The sequence below is a fragment of the Limanda limanda genome, chromosome 2 (assembly GCF_963576545.1).
Source record: "Limanda limanda chromosome 2, fLimLim1.1, whole genome shotgun sequence".
In the NCBI taxonomy this organism is placed as follows: domain Eukaryota; kingdom Metazoa; phylum Chordata; class Actinopteri; order Pleuronectiformes; family Pleuronectidae; genus Limanda; species Limanda limanda.
Genome location: NC_083637.1, coordinates 79,725 through 99,926, shown reverse-complemented (window position 1 = coordinate 99,926; position 20,202 = coordinate 79,725). Strand labels below are relative to the sequence as shown.

Sequence of the window (20,202 nt, the reverse complement as noted above, 5' to 3'; positions counted from 1 at the left end):
TTCAATATTCATCTCTCTGTGCAATATCAACGGTTCATGTGAAATTCACTGTAAATATCCTCACACTGCATATGTCCTCCTGTCTTTACACTGTATACACTAGTTTAATTACATTCATGTTTCTATATTTCTATACAAATGTATTTGTAAGTATTGCACGTTACCCATCACTTGCTGTTGTCACTCTAACCCCTGAGGGAATAATAAAGGATGATCTCATCTTATCTAAACTACTGACAGAGCTAGCATGCTAACAGAGCTAGCATGCTAACAGAGATAACTTACTGACAGAGCTAGCATGCTAACAGAGCTAACTTACTGACAGAGCTAGCATGCTAACAGAGCTAGCATGCTAACAGAGATAACTTACTGACAGAGCTAGCATGCTAACAGAGCTAGCATGCTAACAGAGATAACTTACTGACAGAGCTAGCATGCTAACAGAGGACTGACATGTTGCTCGCTGCCGCCTGTTTAAAACCAAGCTTCTGTCGCTGAACCTCTCACCTTCACAGAGTCACCGACACCGAGCTGTAGGACCCATAGATATATATATCCATGTATATATCTATGGTAGGACCCATGACACTGACCCGGAACACACCGACTCTGAGCCGCTGCACCGCTGCACTGCCTGAAGGAAAGCGACCGACGAGCTGCCTGAACAGTTTCCTAAGGTGCAAACTAGGAGCTGAGAAAATATAAAACCTGCGTCTTATTGAAAAACATAATTTAATTCACTTAATATCTTTAAAAAAGCTTTAAAAGACGAATCTAAAAAGAGAAGTGATTTAAAAACACGTTTTTCAGTCAGGCAGCAATTTAGGAGCCTACATTAGTCACGTGATGTTCTCCACCGGGAAGGCTGTGCCCTAAACGTTGTCTTCCAGGCTGCAGGTGAAACTTCTTCTTAGTTCAAAACTTGAATCGTACAAATATCAAGGCTTTGAAATCATGACAACAACCAACTAAAAAGGCACATTATGTACAAGAGCAATGACATCAAAATATAATAATTTAAATAATTTAAATAAAAAAACAAATGAAGTTATTTACTTTAGTTCCACTAGAGGTCGTCATATTTTGTAAGGTCTTCATAAGCCCTGAGAAGAGACTTTGTGCAGGTGAAGTCTGTCCTATGGGTTTGTTGATAATTGTTATCATCCTAAAAGTTTTTATTTGTTGGTGAAAATAGTACAATGATCATTTGAGCGGATGCTGCTTACTCAGGGACTGTACGATAAAAAGTGTGTTGATATAAAGGTAAAACGGGAGAAGGAGAATTAAAAGCGTGGTTGTCAGGGTTAGGGTTAGGCTAGCTCTAACCCTTGTTCTTCAGATGCTTGTGTTCTCGGCTGTGATGGTTGGTTGGTCCCGTAGGAGCCAGTGATGGTCAAGCATCAAAAACAACTGTAACTCGAAAGCACATTGTTTTATTTCGAAAGGCAATACAGAAAACAGAGTTAAATACCACCACCATATATTCTTATTGATTTCTATTTATGTTTTTAACTGTAATTTTACATTATATAAAGATGGCGACACGTCTCCACCTCCAGGAATGAAGCCAAAATATCCCAGATACAACCGTCATTTGCAGTATGTGCAGTAGTGATCTTCAGTGTCAGCTGTCAATCATGACGTCTCAACCTGTTTTTTATATCATCAAAAAACGTATCAATCCAAACTGATTGGAAACATGAATAAACATCAGGGAGATAAGAACGACCTGAAATGATAGAAACATCTCTGACAAACATTATTTAATGTCGACTTAGATTTTTTTGTTTGGTCCATGTCCCATCCACTCACATGGAGGAAGAGGGGTTTATACTGCAGCCAGCCAATAGGGGCGATCAAGACAATTTGGTTTCACGTTTGGGCGCCGTCATGTCTTCCAGTTTTATTAGAGTTTATTAAAAGCTAAAGTTTTTAAAAGGACATCTGTAATGAGAAATAAATTTACAATAATCGTATAATTAAGATAACTCACTTGTTGATAGTCAGATTTACAAAATGTGGTTAGCTGCTTTGAAAATAATTTTGTGTGTGTTTGTGTATAATGTGCATTATTAGCATCCTACAGTGAACACAGGGTCACTGATGAACCCGGCCACTCGTACGCAAACCCAAACCCGGGGTAGACGGGTCCGGTGAAAGTGGTGTAGAAGGTGTGGAGGTGGATCCATATCTCAGAGGACACGCTGTAGAAGGAAAGCATTCCAGAGGGATAGTCCACATACACTGCGACTCTGTGAGAGACGGAGGACGAGGATGGCTGAGGACAGGCCTGTCGTCTCTGATCGTGCCACACAGAGTAACCGTCAACATCGGAGCATATCAGACTCCAGGACTGATTGTTTCGTCCTAACCAGGAGTCGATTCCTTCCCCTTTCCTTTTCATCCCTCTGTAGGTCACTGCGATGTTCACTCTCCCCTTCCACTCCACCTCCCAGTAACACCGACCAATCAGAGCATTGTTACACAGCAGCTGAGGCCACGAGTCAAATCTCTCCGGGTGATCAGGATACGGCAGCTTCTCCGTCACTGACGTCATCGTCCTGTTGTCGTCAGACACTTTGAGTTTTCTGTGAACTGTGTTTGTGTCGATAGTGAGATGGAAGGCGTCTGAAGGAGAGAACAAAAGAGATGAAGACACAGAACTGTTTACATAGACCATATATACCATAGACCAGGGTGGGGAAGGATGAAGACGAGGGCTTGCTGTGATAGCAAGTTGCCGGGAAGTATTAGACGAAGCCAAAGAATAAAGCAGGGAAGAATATGTAAAGTAATGAGACACGTCATGAGGCATTTGGAAGTCAGAATTGAGTCTATGTACATACATAGTGCTTTGACATAGACGATTCATTAACAACAGCAACAGTTAGGGTGATAAGAGTTACAGTACTAGAGAGGACGGAGCAGGACCTTGATGTTTTGGACAGAGAAAAAGAAAAGGACACAAAGTTGAAAATCAAGGCTTCTGGATTAATGGCGGGTCCATCAGTGTTGGGAGACAGTCAGAGGGAGGAAAGTTTCACAAAAGTGAAAACATTATCAGGTAAGTCAGGTTCCAGCTCAAAGAGAGTCAGAGGTCGTAGAAGTGAGGAGTAGAATAGAAGAGAGAGCTGATGAAGAGTCAGAGTTTAAGATGATATTGAGACTTGAGGAGAGGAGGACTTTCTTCAATGAATCCGGTGAAGCTGAGTGCTGAAAAACCAAGATGGAGATAAACGCATAGCAAAGGTTCTGAGATAATAAAATAAGTTGATTGTTAGGGTTAGGGAGCGATCACTGATAATTATTAAATTTTTCATCCCACCTTTATTTTAACTCAGGAATACACACAATAAGATATGACATCATCTTTTCAGAAATTATTTCAGTGAACTCGGATGTTCTGAAAGTGACAACACACACTCACATTTCCTCAGACCAGGTTTAAGCCTCTGCTCTCCACCATGTTCCAGCCTGAAACAGATAACATAGAATGAACCATCAGGAAACATCAGCCACTGAATTCACTGTCTTCTCAGTTTGTCATTGTGACACAGACACAGTGTGTGAGCCTTTTGTTGTGCGTTGGTACCTGACAGCGTTCAGTCTCCACAGAGGATCTAGTCCAGCAGACAGCAGCTCCACCGAGGCTCCTGGATGATTGTAGCTCAGGTCCAGATCCCTCAGGTGAGACGGGTTAGAGGAGAGAGCTGAGACCAGAGAGACACAACCTGCCTCTGTGACCATACATCCTGAGAGCCTGGACACACACACGCACACACACACACACACGCACACACGCACACATATATATATATATATATATGTATATATATATGTAATATTGTATTTGAGTGGAATGATCCTAAAAGATGATAATTTTCACTGATGTTTTACAGCAGCAGAATCCTGACCTGAGAGTCTCCAGTTTACAGTCTGAACTCCTGAGTCCAGCTGACAGCAGCTTCACTCCTGAGTCCTGCAGGTCGTTCCTACTCAGGTCCAGATCCGTCAGACAGGAGGACTGAGAGCTAAGGACTGAGGACAGAGCTTCACAGCAGTCCTCCGTGAGCCTGGTTTGACTCAACCTGATGCAAGTACATGCAAATATATTTGATATGTTTCAGTAAAGGTTTGCATATTTGTGAGTCAGACGTTGAGAAACCAAAATCATACTGATTCCAGTATCGCACTGAGGTTGTCATGGAAAAAGTGTTTTCTGTTGATGGAAAGGCAAAATAAACTCAGAAATAGATGAAAAACTAAAACATGTGATCTGACCTGAGAGTCTCCAGTTTACAGTCTGAACTCCTGAGTCCAGCTGACAGCAGCTTCACTCCTGAATCCTGCAGGTGGTTCTTACTCAGGTCCAGATCCGTCAGACTGGAGGACTGAGAGCTGAGGACTGAGGACAGAGCTTCACAGCTTCTCTCTGAGAGTTCACATCCACTCAGCCTGAAGGAAGACACATACACTGTATATAAAGACCACCAGTGACTGTATATAAAGACCATCAGTGACTGTATATAAAGACCATCAGTGACTGTATATAAAGACCATCAGTGACTGCATATAAAGATGATCAGTGACTGTATTTAAAGATGATCAGTGACTGTATATAAAGAGGTTCAGTGACTGTATATAAAGCTGATCAGTGACTGTATATAAAGACCATCAGTGACTGTATATAAAGATGATCAGTGACTGTATATAAAGACCATCAGTGACTGTATATAAAGAGGATCAGTGACTGTATATAAAGATGATCAGTGACTGTATATGAAGATGATCAGTGACTGTATATAAAGAGGTTCAGTGACTGTATATAAAGATGATCAGTGACTGTATATAAAGAGGATCAGTGACTGTATATAAGGATGATCAGTGACTGTATATAAAGATGATCAGTGACTGTATATAAAGACCATCAGTGACTGTATATAAAGATGATCAGTGACTGTATATAAAGATGATCAGTGACTGTATATAAAGACCATCAGTGACTGTATATAAAGATGATCAGTGACTGTATATAAAGATGATCAGTGACTGTATATAAAGACCAAATCATAATATACATTATCTCAAGGCACTAGGAGAAACAACTCCCTTATTAACTGGGAGAAACCTGACTCAATGTGTTTATTTGTGTAGTACATTTTGTCTGTACGATTTCTGTTGTATAGACAAACAGCAGAATCCTGACCTGAGAGTCTCCAGTTTACAGTCTGGACTCCTGAGTCCAGCTGAAAGCAGGTTCACTCCTGAGTCCTGCAGGTGGTTGTTACTCAGGTCCAGATCCGTCAGACTGGAGGACTGAGAGCTGAGGACTGAGGACAAGTCCTTGCAACATCTGTGTGTGAGCCCAGTTTGATTCAACCTGATAAATAAAAAGACATTGAAAAAAAGTGTTTTCTGTGTGACAGAGGAACTCTCTTTACCATCTGCTTCTTCTTCGTTTGCTTTATTGGCAGTTGTCAACCAACATCAAGGTGCAATACTGCCATCTACTGTGTGTTTCAATATCCTACTTCTTCGTCTTCTTCTTTTCTGGCTTAATGATATCTCTGTCTACTTTTATACTTTCATACTTTCGTTACTCTGATACTTTTATACTGCTCCATGTAAAACACGCAACATGGAAGAAGAACCTTTGTTGTTGGACGTTTATCTTCAGATTTGCTCGGTAATTCTTCATTAACTGTTTCCTCCGAAGATGCTTTTCACCACCTTGAGCTGAGGAGCAGACACAGGATCGATGCGAAACCTCCAACGCTTTAACAATGTTTGAGCTGCTGAATCATAAGTGATGAAGCTGTATCAACACCTGAACATTAACACTTTAGTTTTTTAACTGACACATTGAAGCCCCATGAATACGATCATTATTCAACCACATTAATATCCTATTTTATCCCAATAATATGATTTATGTTCTCCTTTCCCACAAGACTCCATCATCAGAAAAAAGTGAACACATCATTGAAAATAATGGAAAACAATACTGGACTAGTAACACTGTGGGCACCATTTCCCACCATATATCTTCCTGATTCTATCCCAACTCTTACTTGAATAAACCTGTGAAATAAAAAGTCTCTGATTCAATTATATATCCTACCTGCTGTCATCTTCAGTGGAATCATTAATCCCTCCTTCCAAACTATATCGTCAACCTTTTCCACATCAGAAAACATCATAACCTCCGTATTAACTTGTGCTTTCTTAACCTCTGTTTAACCTTAGGTCCAAAAGAGAAACTCCCTTTACCACAGACTTTGTTTTTTACCTCTGCAAACATAAACATGTTTGTGAAGTTACAGCGAACTTGACCCTTAACCTTTGACCACCAGAATCAAATCTGTTTTCCATCAAGGTGATCTTGAAATATCTTGTTGACACGAATGGGACGGACGTACCAATATGTCCGTATAAGTAAGGACCGAAAAACAATGCCTCTTGCCACCAGGTGTCACCACCATAGAGGAATAAAACGTATCTAACACACTTATCATAAATCTCCTTTGAAGACAAGGATACAGATTATTTTCTGATGTAGCCCTAACCCAAACATTAAGATAAATATACAGTTTTTCTGAATTTCCAAGACCACTCGGCTCCCTTCACTGGTTACCAGTGGCTGCCCGTTTAATTTTTTTAAATCAGTGCACTGTTCTGCATTTGTGGTGTTTCTGCATTAGCTGCTTTGTGTGTTATTTGATGGCAGTGTTTGATATTTGCTAAAGATAAAATAGTTTTAATACATTTTTAGATTTTGCAAGACAAGTCAAAGTTTTTGTGAGTGTGGCTTGAATGTATGCGTTTCCTGTTTTGAGAAAAGGAGGAAGAGACTTTACTAAAGTCTCTTCCTCCTTTACCTTTATCTTAGATCCGATTCCAACAAAATTACTTGAAGAAATTCTGCAACTAATTGATAGTTTGTTACTTAATACAATCAATCTGTCATTATCATCAAGTTATGTACCAGAGTCCTTTAAAATCGCTGTTATCAAACCAATACTCAAAAAATCCACCCTAGACCCAGAGGTTTTAGTCAATTACAGGCCAATATCTAATCTCCCCTTCCTGTCTAAAATCTTAGAAAAAGTTGTAGCCAATCAGCTGTGTGAGTTTCTCCAAGAAATTAATATATATGAAGACTTTCAGTCTGGGTTTAGAACCAATCACAGCACAGAGACAGCCCTGGCAAAAGTCAGGGCTAACCCTAACCCTAACCCGGATCGCTCCCAATTCATGCAAATTAATGATGAGTCATCTGTGTGCACCAAATTTAACCATGGTGTTCCACAGGGGTCTGTGCTTGGCCCAATTTTATTCTCATTATATATGCTTCCACTAGGAAACATTATCAGGACACACTCGGTAAATTTTCACTGTTATGCGGATGACACCCAGTTATATTTGTCAATAAAACCTGAACAAAGTAATCAATTAACTAAACTTCGAGCATGTCTCAAGGACATAAAAACCTGGATGACCCGCAATTTCCTCTTATTAAACTCAGATAAAACAGAGGTTATAATACTTGGTCCCAAACACCTTAGAGAAACATTATCTAAGGATATAGCTGCGCTAGATGACATTGCCCTTGCTTCCAATGACACAGACAGGAACTTGGGAGTGATCTTCGATCATGATTTGTCCTTTAATAGTCACTTAAAACAAATTTCTAGGACCGCCTTTTTCCACTTGCGTAATATCTCAAAAATCAGACATGTCCTTTCGCAAAAAGATGCAGAAAAACTAGTCCACGCCTTTGTTACATCGAGACTGGACTACTGTAATTCATTATTATCAGGCTCCAGCAGCAAGTCGTTAAAGACTCTGCAGCTGGTCCAAAATGCCGCAGCACGTGTCCTGACGAGAACTAAGAAAAGAGAGCACATTTCTCCAGTATTAGCATCGCTACACTGGCTTCCAGTTAAATCTAGAATAGAATTTAAACTTCTCCTCCTCACCTTCAAGGCCCTTAATAATATGGCACCTTTTTACCTTAAAAAGATGTTAGTACCATATCAACCTACTAGAGCACTCCGATCCCAGAACTCAGGTTTACTTGTCGTCCCTAAAGTCTCTAAAAGTAGAGTAGGAGCCAGAGCTTTTAGCCATCAAGCCCCACTGGTGTGGAATAATCTCTCACTTTCAGTTCGGGAAGCAGACACGCTCTGTTCGTTTAAGAGTAGACTCAAAACCTTCCTTTTTTATAAAACTTATAGTTAGAGCTAATTAGTGCAGCAGAAAGTAACTCGTCCTATGTTCCAAAATAGGAAGCGTTTAGTTTAAAAAGGCATAGAGGTATTGATGTCTGATCTACTGAGTGGGCCACATGGTTTTATCGTACTACCATACAAACCAGGAGCCAGTCAGATGTACCTTGAGCCTCAGTGTAGCCTCAAGTTCGGCCTGTATCATTGTATCATTGATTAAAAGGCAAAAACCCCTGATGACGCTAAGACGCAAAGGGAATTTATGACACACGGAGCTTCTCTTTCCTGCTTCTCCTTCCTCTTCTCCATCCTTATCACATCAAAGTAATTCTTATCTCATCAGTACATGTTTCTGACCCTTGACCCCTCCCCGGAGTCCCTGTGCCTTATCGCCTGCAGATGCAGGGCCACATCTGTGGCCACACCATGGATAACGATCTGTGGTTTCGCGTTTCGGAGGTCGCGGTGGTGGTTCCAGTTTGGTGGATTCTATGTCGTGCCGGCTGATCGTAGTGGGAATGGCGGATCCTTTGTCAATTATCAATTTGATTGATGATTGATTGATGAAGAACATTGGATAAGCTAAAGTAAAACACAGCGTGACAACACACATCAGAGTGATCTGACCTGAGAGTCTTCAGTTTACAGTCTGAACTCCTGAGTCCAGCTGACAGCAGCTTCAGTCCTGAATCCTGCAGGTGGTTCTTACTCAGGTCCAGATCCGTCAGACAGGAGGACTGAGAGCTGAGGACTGAGGACAGAGCTTCACAGCTTCTCTCTGAGAGCTCACATCCACTCAGCCTGATGGAGAGAAAAATACAAAAAACACACAAGTTTAGAATTTCCTCTTTTAATCAATAGATAACTGCGAATGTTGCTACAGTTGAGTAATGCACTGTACAGACTAGGGTAGGGTTGGAGCTACACATGTAATAATGAGAACAGATTCATGTTAAGGTAACAACCAAATATCAGAATCTCAGAGAACATGTGGGTGAGAGAGTACAGGATAAAGAGTAAGAAAAACATCTAAAGTCCAAATCGGTAGGTGGCGGTTTTGCATCTATAAGCTGAAGAAGAAGAAGCTAACAAGACTACACGCTAAGTACGAATGATGATGAGTCAAGAGGGAACACAATTCTGGTTTAAAAGTTGCTGCAATGTTTGTGATGTGAAATGCGAAGCTGGACAGAGATCAAACCTTGTGTTGCAAGGTAGAACAATACTTAGGTTCTTTTCCAATATCTTTGTTAAAAAAAGTTTTTGTTTTATGTTCGGTATTAAATGGTCTGTATTTATATTGTGCTCTTTCTAGTCTCGGTGACCACAGTACAGTTTATTGCCATTCACTCATTCACCCTAACCCTAACCCTAACCCTAACCCTAACATTCATACAGTACATCTATGGGCAGCACTTTTACTCTGATGGGCAGTTCTGGGTTCAGTATCTTGCCCATGGACTCTTGGAGACTGGTTAGGGGAGTACCGCTCTTTTTAATCCGGCCCGCCGAACTTATCCGGATAAAAAAAAAAATAAAAATTGAAATTAATTTTTTTTTTTTTTTTAAACTAACAATTTTGTAGCACTTTAATGGCACATGCTTATAGAACTTTTTGTTTTGCTTTATTTTTGAAGAAATCGTACTTTCTTGATTCTTGTTGTTCTGGGTTTGAACCCAGACTGACAGGGCTGAAGGAGCCGGTGTGATGGAAATTCTGTCTCTTCTGTTATCTTATACTGAATCAATGCAAGCAAAGATACAGAGAAAAATCACACTCTTTCTGATTGAACCAATCTATGAACTGTCTGAAACAATGGATATCCGCAGCCCCAAATGAGCCCCAAAAAAATTGGCGCGCGCTGCGCGCGCAAACATTCAGCTTCCTTGGGGGCTAAGCCCCCCCTTTCCTTCAATCCTAGAAATGCCCCTGACTTAAGTTGCTTTGGATAACAGCGTCAGCTAAATTAAATTTCCCCGGGAGTGTGGTGTAAAGGGCTCGAACGGGCACATGATCTCCCTTCACTTTTACTCTTTGCCTAATTTACAGACTCAGCAACATTTTTTTTTCACAGACAAACTGCGATTAAAGTCATCTACCAAGGCATCTTTTTTGGAGGGCATTCGAAATAGCAAAAGCAAGCAAGCCTTTTTCTGAAGGCGGGTTTATGTTAAATGGCCTTGCAAATAAGTGCTTTACTACTTGGTAAAGGCCAAATCCTTTCATCTAATGATTTTTCCATGTCATTTATATTAGTTCACAAAAACACTCCATCCATCTGTTCCTGGCCCGGCCCCTCTGTCAAATTTTGGAACCCATTGTGGCCCGCGAGTCAAAAAGTTTGCCCACCCCTGGTCTAGATCTAAATTATCATACAGCTATAACATGTTCAAACATTATATAAACCTTAGTCCTGATCACCAGCTCTAGCTAGCTTAGTTTTTAAACACTGATGATTAGCAGCTGGCTTCTCCTCTGGTACTGTCAGAAGGCTACAGCTGAACAAAAGGTTCCGCTTTTTGGATGAAGTTCTTGCAGATAACTGGACTGGTTGATGTTAGCTTAGCACCTTTACTAGCATCAGCCAACACACAACCACTTGCTGCATCCAAATATCAAAGAACAAGCTAGTTAGTTCACTGAAGGGGGGTTCGGGTAGTAAAACCGTAGTATGAAACCAATAAAATGTGAATTTTCTACTATTTGCAGGAAAATATTACAATATTCACTGTGCAACCAGTGCAGTGGTGACGACAACAACAACACAAAACAATCTAGCTTTACTTACTGACAGAGTTAACTAGCGGAAAAAAATGGTACACTTAGCATCTGTGCACTTACTGAGCTTTGATGGAGACCTTGACCACCGGCAGCAGCCTCAGAAGAGCCTCCTCTGAACCAGAGTATTTCTTCAGGTCAAACACATCCAGATCTTTTCCTGATGACAGTAAAACGAAGACCAGAGCCGACCACTGAGCAGGAGACAGTTTCTCTGTGGAGAGACATCCTGATCTCAGGGACTGTTGGATCTCCTCCACCAGAGAATTATCGTTCAGTTCATTCAGACAGTGGAACAGGTTGATGCTTCTCTCTGGAGACAGATTCTCACTGATATTCTTCTTGAGGTACTGGACTGTTTCCTGATTGGTCTCTGACATTCTTCTGGTCTTGGACAGTAGGCCTTGAAGAAGACTTTGATTGGTCTCCAGGGAAAGACCCAGGAGGAAACGGAGGAACAAGTCCAGGTGTCCATTAGGACTCTGTAAGGCCTTGTCCACTGCACACAAGTAGAGATGTTTTAGCGTCCCTTTTTTTTTCTTTTTTTCTGGCAAATGGGTGGTTGACTGTTCCCGTGACAGGAGATTGACACCAGAGTTGGTGAAGGTCTGATAGACATAAAGAGCAGCCAGAAACTCCTGAACACTCAGATGGACAAAGCAGAACACCTTGTTCTGGTACAGGCCTCGCTCCTCTTTAAAGATCTGTGTGAACACTCCTGAGTAAAGGGAGGCGGCTCTGATTTTGATGCCAAACTCTGTTAGGTCTGATTCATAGAAGATCAGGTTTCCTTTCTTCAGCTGCTCAAACGCCAGTTTTCCCAGAGATTTAATCGTCTTTTTGCGACGTGAATTCCAAAGTGGATCTTGTTGAGCTTTTCCATCATACTTGAGCTTATTCAGTTTGGACTGAACCACCAGGAAGTGGATGTACATCTGCGTCAGGGTCTTGGGCAGCTTCCCCCCCTCTCTGGTTGTCAACACGTCCTCCAGAACTTTAGCAGTGATCCAGCAGAAGACCGGGATGTGGCACATGATGTGGAGGCTTCGTGACGTCTGGATGTGAGAGATGATCGTGTTGGCCTGTTCTTCATCGCTGAACCTCCTCCTGATGTACTCCTCCTTCTGAGGGTCAGTGAACCCTCTGACCTCTGTCACCCTGTCCACACACTCAGCAGGGATCTGATTGGCTGCCGCAGGTCGTGAGGTTATCCAGAGGCGAGCCGAGGGCAGCAGCTTCCCCCTGATGAGGTTGGTCAGCAGCACGTCCACTGAGGTGGACGCGGTGATGTCGGTCAGGATCTCTGTGTTGTGGAAGTCCAGAGGAGGTCGACACTCGTCCAGACCGTCCAAGATGAAGACGACCTGGAACTCTTCAAACCTGCAGATTCCTGCTTCTTTGGTTTCAGTGAAGAAGTGATGGACGAGTTCCACCAAGCTGTACTTCTTCTCCTTCAGCACATTCAGCTCTCTGAAGGTGAATGGAAATGTGAACTGTATGTCGTGGCTGGCTCTGTCTTCAGCCCAGTCCAGAGTGAACTTCTGTGTGAGGACGGTTTTCCCAATGCCGGCCACTCCCTTCGTCATCACTGTCCTCATTGGTTTGTCTCCTCGAGGTGAAGTTTTAAAGATGTCTTCATGTCTGATCATTGTATCTGGTCTGTCTGGTCTCCAGGATGCAGTTTCAATCTGTCGGACCTCATGTTCCTCTTGGATCTCTCCTCTCCCCTCCTCTGTGATGTAGAGCTCTGTGTAAATCTCCTTTAGACAGACTGAGTTTCCTGCTTGAGGAAGTCCTTCAAACACACACTGAAATTGTTTCTTCAGATAAGACTTGAGCTGATGTTGACAAGCTGCAGCAGCGGATGATCCTGTATTAAGACACAGGAAATAGAAACAGTGAGTGTGAAGTTAATGAAAATGGGAGAAAAGTACGTGTAGAATATCTTACTGCTCTGCAAACAGTCAGCCAGCCTCTCCTGCTTCATTTTCCTCAGAAAGTGCTGCGTGATCTTCATAAATGCTTCACTGAGCTTTCTCTCCTCATCGTCCACTGGCTCCTCATACTAACATACATAACAAACATACTAACGTTCTGTGTCACCTAGACTCAGAAACGTCTGGAACTTCTTCAGCTCATTCTTCTCAAACATTGAAATGTTCTCCTTCAGATGCTGAAAAATGATACATAATTAGTTTTGGCATGTTGGATTTCATCTGCAGCTAAGGTCAGACTTGTTGGGAAACCACGCACCTTAAATACGGAATCCAGGTCTGTTGGATGCTTCTGTGCAGACTTATCACCAGGAACCTCTGACCACTGCTGCAGATCTCTGTTGAGATAACAGAAAGTATGTCTCCAAAACCAAGGGAGTTTTTTTCCTCTCTTTATTCCAGAGCAAGGTCTTTCAGTTCGAGAGCAGGACATTTTCACCTTCAAATGTTCTCATGCTCTCACTCAAAAACGTGCTCTCACATTAAAGCAGCCCCTGCTTTTGCTTAGATTTCAGCTTTGCTTGTGCTCAATCTGTTTATTTGCTCTAAGATATTTTGTTGCATGGACATATTGTCTGCGCCTCAGCTTCAGCTCTTCTCGTCACACTGCTTCTCGGGGTATTTGAGTGCGAGCATAGGGTTTAGAGTGAATCTGAAGGGGAAATCAGTAAGTCTTGTTCTCAAACTGAAAGACTACTCTCTGGACTGAAGAGGCCAATAAATTAATAATATAGTATAATAATAATAACAATACATTTAAATCAATCTAAGAAGCTGCCCAATAAAAAATATATCTCATACTTCAAATCTGAAAGAAACCATGCTGATGAATCTGCTCAGAAATGCTGAAAGGAGTAGGTTGAGGTTCAGGATTCTGAACTGGACTGTGAAAGGACATTTTGGTTACTGTTCTTTGGCAGCAACATCTGTGGCTACACTAACACATTCCATTTCAAAACAGCTTTTTCTAAAACTTATATTATCTCTGTCCACAAAAGCATTTTGGCTCTATTTCAGTAAGAATCTATGTTCACACAAACACACCAGGAAACTTATGACAGGACCATTCACGTGCAATGGTCCTGTGAAGTATGATGTTTCAAATGGAAAACATCAGTAAATAACTAGTAAAACTTGCAGAATATTAGTTTGTCTTTTTAACTGTTAACTTACTGAGTCTCTGAGTGAAATTGTCCTGTGAAATTTAATGGTGGATCCAAAGATCGGGTAATGGAGACACAACTGGATTCATGTTCTGCAGAGAACAAACTCTGCTGCTGCGCCACACTTCAACACAACAAAAATGCAAATCATATGACATAGCACATACACTTGTCATGTGATGTAAACAAGAAGTAAATTGTTTCCTCTGCACTTGGTTGCTCAGTTACAGAAAATACTCAAGGAGGAACAGTGATGGTTAAAGTTAAGAGCAGGGATTTATTTTCTAGGAGCAACGACGAGGTGGAACTGTTACATTTTATTGAGCTGACGCTTTTATCCAAAGCGACTCACAATAAGTGCATCAACCATGAGGGAACAAACCAGAACAAGAATCAAGTCAGAACAATTTTTTTCAGGAAAGCCAAACTACAAAGTGCTACATTGAAGTGCTACTAAATATATAAAGACTTTCTGTTCTGATGTCGTTGGGCAGCATGGTACGCAAGTACCAATGCTTTGAAACGGATGTGGGCAGCTACTGGTAACCAGTGAAGGCCGCTCCCTTCACTGGTTACCAGTAGCTGCCCACAGGAGCGGAGGAGTGTGAGTGAATTTAGGTCAAAGACCAGTCGAGCTGCTGCATTCTGGATGAGCTGCAGAGGTCAGATCACAGCAGCAGGTAGACCTGCCAGGAGGGAGTTACAATAGAACAATAGGCCTCAGATGACCAGAACCTGGACCAGAACCTGGACCAGAACACGGAAAAGATCCTGGACCAGAGCCTGGACCAGAGCCTGGACCAGAACCTGGACCAGAACCTGGAAAAGGGCCTGGACCAGAACCTATGCCACCTTCTGACTGAGAAGGGGACGCATTCTCCTGATGTTGTTTAGCATGTATCTACAGGACCTTAGTAGAGAGTGGAACAGGTTCAGACACAGATCCTCTCATAGTTACCCTGTTGATGTGGTCTTCAGTTTGAGAGAGTGGGAGAGAGTCAGAGATACAGAATGTAGGAATGTGTCTGTAGCCTGTGTCCACAACGCTCCAGTGTTCGAGTCCCTAAAACAAATACTTTCGGAAACACTGCTGGTCCTCGTTGTTTTTAAAAACCCCAAGGCAGCAGTTTTGTCTTGATGGACAGAAATTAAAACTCTCGTAAACAATGATGAAGATGCCCACTTCCTGATGAAATATTATCAGTAACATCCTCCCTGATTCATAATGCTTGTATCATGTGACCCTGTTTCTGAAAAACTAAACTGCATCAACCTTGAATACAAGTGGTGAATTCACCATGGATACTGATTCAAAGTTAACTGTTTCACCTCGTTGTCGATCAAAGAATATAAATTCCAGCTATTACTTTTCCTGATTGCTGTGCAGCCATCTGCAGAGCAAACAATCTTCATAATCTGATTGGTGCAGCAGGTGAATACTGCAGTACAGGTTACCACGGTGATCCACCCTCGATAAAACAACTTTGAGACTCCAGAAAGAGAGAAGAGCTGGGTTATAATCGCTGATGTAACAATTTGAAGAAGGTTGTTTGAAATGATAAACATTAGTAAAAAAAGGTACAACTTTCAGAGGATATTAAGTTGTCACTATAACTGTGTTAACTTACTGAGTCTCTGAGGGAAATTGTCCTGTGAAATTCAATGGTGGATCCAAAGATCGGGTAATGGAGACACAACTGGATTTATGAAAACTCTGCTGCTGCTCCACACTTCAACACAACATAAAACAACACAACACAGATATAACACAACACATCATTCTAATTGTGCACTATACACTGTAAGTAAAGATGGACGATGCATCTCCACTTCCTCCCAATATTCAAAAATGAAGCTAAACTATCTCCTATACCAGGGGTGCCCACACTTTATAGGCTTGTGAGCTACTCTTGAAATTACCAGCTCAACTAGATCTACCCCCCCCCCGGCACGTACCCCGTCTTTTTTCGCGCCAGGAAACACACTGAAAAATGATTTTAAACGATATTGATAACATATTTTATATTTTATATGATATAAATGATTAAATATACATCCCATAGTTTGTATTCCCCTTCTGTTGTCCTGGTGATTTAATTTGACCAATTTTACCAATCACATTATTAAATGTCCCCCTCTGCCCAGCCACAAGCAGTCATATAGATAAAAAGAGAGGGGGGGGGGGGGCTACGAGAATACGTAATTTACCCTCCACAGCAAACAGCGGGTCCGTTTTTATCGATAAATCATCCTCAATGAAAATCAATAGATATGTACTTTTATTTTTTAGTTTGGTCCATCTCCCATCTGCTAACATGGAGGTGGTGAGGTTTATGATCTTTACTACAGTCAACCACTAGGGGGCAATTGAGATGCTTTGGCTTCACTTTAGGGAGCTGTCATGTTGTTCATCTTTATTTCCAGCCAGGCCCTGTTCCCCGTTAACGTTAATGAAACACGTATCGCCATTTCTGTCGGACCATGTTGTCTTCAGCGGTCAGAGTGATCATGTGTGGGATTACTCAGGACGAATGTGAATAGCAGGTGTGAACAGGGTCTTCGATCCTCCTCTCACCTGTGAGCTTCGGTCTCCCGACTGGTTTTAGAGGGAGGAGTTCCCTCCTCCACCTGCTCACAGCGACTCATTGCAGAATCTCCACCTTCACACAAACACAACAACAAAGTGTTACAGTTTCTTTCCCATTGCATTAACACTAAAATCAAAAGTATTACACAATTATCAAAACCTTACACTCAAGGAGCAGAACATGAGCCCAGATCTGCACCACTATCAGCAGAATGTCAGCTTCACACTTTTTGCAAAACAATACACACAGTGATCTGCAAAACACTAAACACACTTGTATACATTACACACAGAAGTATATCATGATGTCACTTCCTTGCAATTCCTAAGCACTGACTGTCAAATGACACCCCCCCCATGAGCCAATTGGTTCAACAGCCACCAGGTGCACAAACACATGACTGCTTAATTGTAGACACACCAATCAGGTTTAAACACGATACAAAAGCAGCAGCTGAGTTCACCTGACTTCAACCAAAATGGAGCTTGTGATCAAAAAAGAAGAAGAGTGAGGGGGAGAGGGGGAATCCACGGAGGAGGAGAAGGAGGAAGAGGAAGAGTGAGAGGGGGAATCCACGGAGGAGGAGAAGGAGGAAGAGGAAGAGGAAGAGTGAGAGGGGGAATCCACGGAGGAGGAGAAGGCTGCGGCATTAGTATGTGGAAGGATGTATTGTTCTCTTTAGCACTGTGATGTTGCAAACTGCACACGTAACCTTTATCATGTAAATGTACTGTATACCAGACCTATGCTGAACTACACAATCTGTATTTCACTGTATTTCAGAGAGTTTTACAGATGGATGCTGAGGAAATCCTGCATGAATTCATATATATAGATGAGGCAGGGTTCAACCTGACAAAAGCAAGAAGGAGAGGCAGAAATATCATTGGCCACGCCCACGGGGCTATAATCAGTGTCCCAGGGCAGCGGGGGGGTAACATCACCCTTTGTGCTGCCGTTACACAGAATGGGGTCCTCCTCCAATAGGGGCCCTTACAACACACCTCACATGTTTGGAGCGATTGCACAATATCGTCACAGCAGTAAACCACAGGCACCAGATGTTATAAACTGTCATCTGGGACATTGTGTCATTCCACCTCTCTGCTCTGGTCCAGAACTGGTTTCAACACCATCCACAGTTTACAGAACTACACCTTCCACCATACTCTCCGTTTCTAAACCCAATCAAAGAGTTTTTCTATGCATGGGGGTGGGGTGTTTACAATCTCAATGTTGACTGATTTGGGAATATGGAGAGAAATACATTATATTTTCATGAGTCTGCAGCATTGGTGTTGTGTAGAGTTTGGTGAATTTATTGTCTATTTGCACTTTCTCTGTGTACTTCACTTACAGGACTCTAATCACTGAGAAGTAGAATTGCTAAAAGTGTTTGAGGTTAGCAGCAGCAGTGTGTAACTGGCTCAAACTGAATTAGGTCATATGATACGTGTGTGTTTCATATGGTACCAAAATATGGTTTTGATAAATTAGTGTATAGTTTTGATAAAGAGTGTTTCATTTTGCAAAGGATCTGAGTTGTTCTGCTGATTGGTTGTGTGGTTGTGCTGATTGTGTGTAGTGTTTTGAAACACCGGGCCCTGTTTTGAAAATCGGGCTTAAGCAATCGAGAAAAACTTTAATGATTAATGAACAACTTATTAAACCACGTCACAGTGAAGCTCTTACAACCTGGATTAACTGTGTCAGTAAAAACCTGCAGAGCAGAGTGTAAAAAAAATGAAGAATGAGATATTCAAACATATTTACCTGAAAAGTTTAAAAGAAACAAACAGGTTCTTATTTTAAACTAGAACATTCTCAGGTTTTGTATTGGGATCAGTTATGATCAGAAACCTGTGACCTGGTTACACAGACGACACACTGCACTTCGACAAGATACCGTAAAACAACTAAATGATAAGAGACACAACAAACTAAAGTGTTGTTAAGCATAAGAAAAAGAGTCAGAAATACAACAAATAAATAATAATAGTTAAAATTAAAAGGGTGAGAGATTGTTTCTCTTTTTTAATATAGATTTATTTTTATTTTTTTATGACTTTCAGGGCTTAACTGTAAAAATGAATTCAATATGAAACACGTTTGTTTGTAATTGTGATTGTCGGCCACTTGGCCCTCTTTTCTTAGAACACATTTTTACTAACTTGTCTTTATGTGTCCATTTTTATGTTGTATTACTTGTATTCTTTTTATTTGTATGTACTTCCTTTAATTTAAAGTCATCATCTTCTATTTATTCCTCCTGTTCTTTTTATTTGTTTACTAGTTATAAGTGATGATGTTCTTGTGATTTGTGAATATGGACTATACAAATCAAATTTGATTGATTAATTGATTGATTTTATTCTTTTATTTATTAATTGTTTTTATTTGGGTGAAGGAGTTTCATTGTTCTGCTTCGTCTGTAGAAAGCACTTTGTAAAACCTGTTTTACAGGTGTTGTACAAATAAAGTTAATATTATTAGTATCAAATTGTCCATGAATCACCATTAATAAAAACATCCTTCAGGAAAATATTTTAAGTTGGACATTTTTTGGGAAAAGATGTTTGTGAAGATTCAGACGTAGAGAAAAACAAGCAAATATAATCAAATAAATCTGCATTTTTTTAGTTTCATCAGACACAATTATCTCTGTTAAGGTGGAGTTTTCTTACTTTAGGAGGTTTGATGAATTTGAATAACTGTGTTGGACCTTAGCTGGTAAATTGCTTCAGGCTGCAGGTCACGACTTCACACGACCACGACAACATGGAATCAGAGCTTCATTACATGTGGAATGTTTCGAGCAATGAGGAGAAATCTCGTGAAACTTTCAAAGAAAAGGACTTCACACCTTCACAGCATTAACAGGAAAATAACAAGTTTAAAAAGACATAACAAATATAAATCAGAATCTGATCGACAGACAGCATGAATGAAGGAATCACATGTCGTCAGGTTGATTTGAGAGCAAATCTCTTTTTGATGAATCGTCACACACGGATACAAACAGGTTTTCACAATTTGAAACATCTGCTAAAAACCTGAAGATCTGAGGAGCTGAACACATTCCCATTGTTTACATGGATGTTCGTTAAAACCAACAAAGAACAGAAACTGTGTGAAAACAAGAAAGAGACTGGAATCAAAAAGAAATTTACCTGATACTTGGATGAAGAAAATAATCTGCGTCACGATGAGAAACAGAAACTGTGGACAGACGTTAATATTTAACCAAGACAGGACAGAAAAAAACAAACCTTTGACCTGACGTCCGTCTTCGAAACAGTGAAAAACATTTAACTGAAGTCAAAGTAAAAATATATAGAATAAAATAATCAACTGAAAGAAAAAGCACCAAATTATTTCTTTACTTGAGTTAAAGTAAGTATCTGATTTTAAATATATGTAAAAGTATTTGCAGCGTGAAACCTGATGCAA

At 40.9% G+C, this 20,202-nt stretch overlaps 1 protein-coding gene across 1 annotated transcript; it reads right to left on the bottom strand.

Moving 5' to 3' along the window:
* Positions 1-1,432: 1,432 nt before the first annotated feature.
* LOC132996218 (protein NLRC3-like) lies at positions 1,433-19,962 on the bottom strand. Its single transcript, XM_061066559.1, is given in 12 exon segments — positions 1,433-2,628; positions 3,428-3,474; positions 3,593-3,760; positions 3,915-4,088; positions 4,282-4,455; positions 11,071-12,877; positions 12,958-13,180; positions 13,261-13,339; positions 14,175-14,288; positions 15,793-15,894; positions 16,740-16,824; positions 19,923-19,962. Coding segments are annotated over 11 exon segments (3,507 nt in total). The 5' UTR covers positions 16,811-16,824; positions 19,923-19,962; the 3' UTR covers positions 1,433-2,080.
* Positions 19,963-20,202: the final 240 nt, after the last annotated feature.